We start from the raw sequence: 1,502 nt of genomic DNA, 5'->3' as shown, positions 1-1,502 counted from the left end.
ATATATGTATGTATATGGACGTCTAGGGGGAATGGGGGTGGGGGGACAGGACTCGACACAACAACCGGTTCGGAGGTTGAAGTTGGAGCGTTCAAGTCCAGACCCACGAGCCCGAACAACTCTTCCTTGATGCTCAGTTTTCAGACAAAGGACTGACCGAGGTTGCTGACTGTTAGACTGGGCCCAGGATGAAGGTGGAACAGCCCGAGGGGAGGGGGAGGGGTATGTGTGTGTGTGGGGGGGGGGGGGGGGGGGTGTGGGGGGGGGGGGGGTAGCATTGAGCTGCAGGGTAGTGATTCAACAACTTTTCAAAACTAAACAATATGTTGAAGCAGGACGTCCGTAAAAATCTATATTTAGGTGCTAAAATCAGGCGACTGAAGTAATTATTTAGTTGCACTAAATAAATAAATAGATGCCAGACTACAGAGCTTTGAATGGAATAGAGCAGACTGCAGCTGAGCGCCTCCACATTAGTGTTTTACGGCCGACTGTCTCTAAACATGAATATTTCATCTGCCATAAAACTTGAAGTCTCGTGGAACAACGCCTCGCGCCGTTTATACAGGCCGACCACTTAAAATCAAATTACCACAGCATCAAATCTAACTTATGGGCCGAGTTGTCATAAGGCAGCTTGAGCTCAGACTTCAAAAGACTCCACGGCGGAGAGGTGCAGTAAAAATTTATGGGAGGTGTAATTATATTGACCCTGCAAACACACGAGCGTAAATCTCCAGCCAAGGGCTATCTCCTCACTCCTGCAGCATGGGAGCCGCGCGCTACTCGAGACCCACGCGGCTCACAAAGGACGGCATGGGAGGCGGGGGGGGGGGGGGGGTCCATGCAGCTCTTACCGATGTTCACGTGGACTTTCTTCATCCATGGGTACACCACCGGGGGATCCTTGCGCGCGCTCCGCGGAGAAGACGCGCTCTGGCCGCAGGACAGAGGAGGTGGAGGAGGTGGAGGAGGCGGGCTCGGTGTGACCGTGTCGCAGCGGTGGCTCTGCTCCGACACGGTGGTAGGAAGGGCGACGTGATCCCGCGGGGACATCACCACCGAGGCAGGCTGAGCCGCTCGCTGGCACGGCATGTACGGCGGCTCGGCCCGGTGCGGGGACTGCGGGGGGTACAGAGAGTCCGGCTGGAAGGCGCTGGGCTCCTGCCTCTGGGAACTGTAATAGTCCGGGGAGTGACTGGGCAGATAGTCGCTCTGTGAATACTCCTCGCAGGGGGGGAACTTCGGGTCCACATAGTTGGAGTTGATCAAGTACGAGTTCATGGCCACAAATTTGACTCATATGCTCGAAAAATATCAAACTAAAATTCATATCCCATCCCTTTACGCCTCGGTTATTCCTGTTCGGGTGAACCCTCCTACTTTTCTGCCAAGTGAACAAAGTTAAGGCTCCACGTGACCGCAGCCGGCCAATGGTGAGCCTCCTGCGCCAGCCCCGGATAAGGAAATGCGATTAAACAAATCCACGGCTCCCGTCCGCG

At 54.8% G+C, this 1,502-nt stretch overlaps 1 protein-coding gene across 1 annotated transcript in view; it reads right to left on the bottom strand.

The window, feature by feature from the left end:
- hoxb4a (homeobox B4a) overlaps positions 1–1,284 on the bottom strand; it is a 2,508-nt gene extending 1,224 nt beyond the window's left edge. The window contains exon 1 of the mRNA XM_037688795.1: positions 858–1,284. Within this exon, the coding sequence (XP_037544723.1) occupies positions 858–1,284 (427 nt within the window). The remainder of the gene's footprint in view (positions 1–857) is intronic.
- Positions 1,285–1,502: the final 218 nt, after the last annotated feature.

Source organism: Nematolebias whitei, chromosome 15 (genome assembly GCF_014905685.2).
Source record: "Nematolebias whitei isolate Nwh7 chromosome 15, NemWhi1, whole genome shotgun sequence".
Lineage (NCBI taxonomy): Eukaryota > Metazoa > Chordata > Actinopteri > Cyprinodontiformes > Rivulidae > Nematolebias > Nematolebias whitei.
Note: the sequence above shows the minus strand (reverse complement) of the source record. Positions and strands in the feature narration are given on the sequence as shown.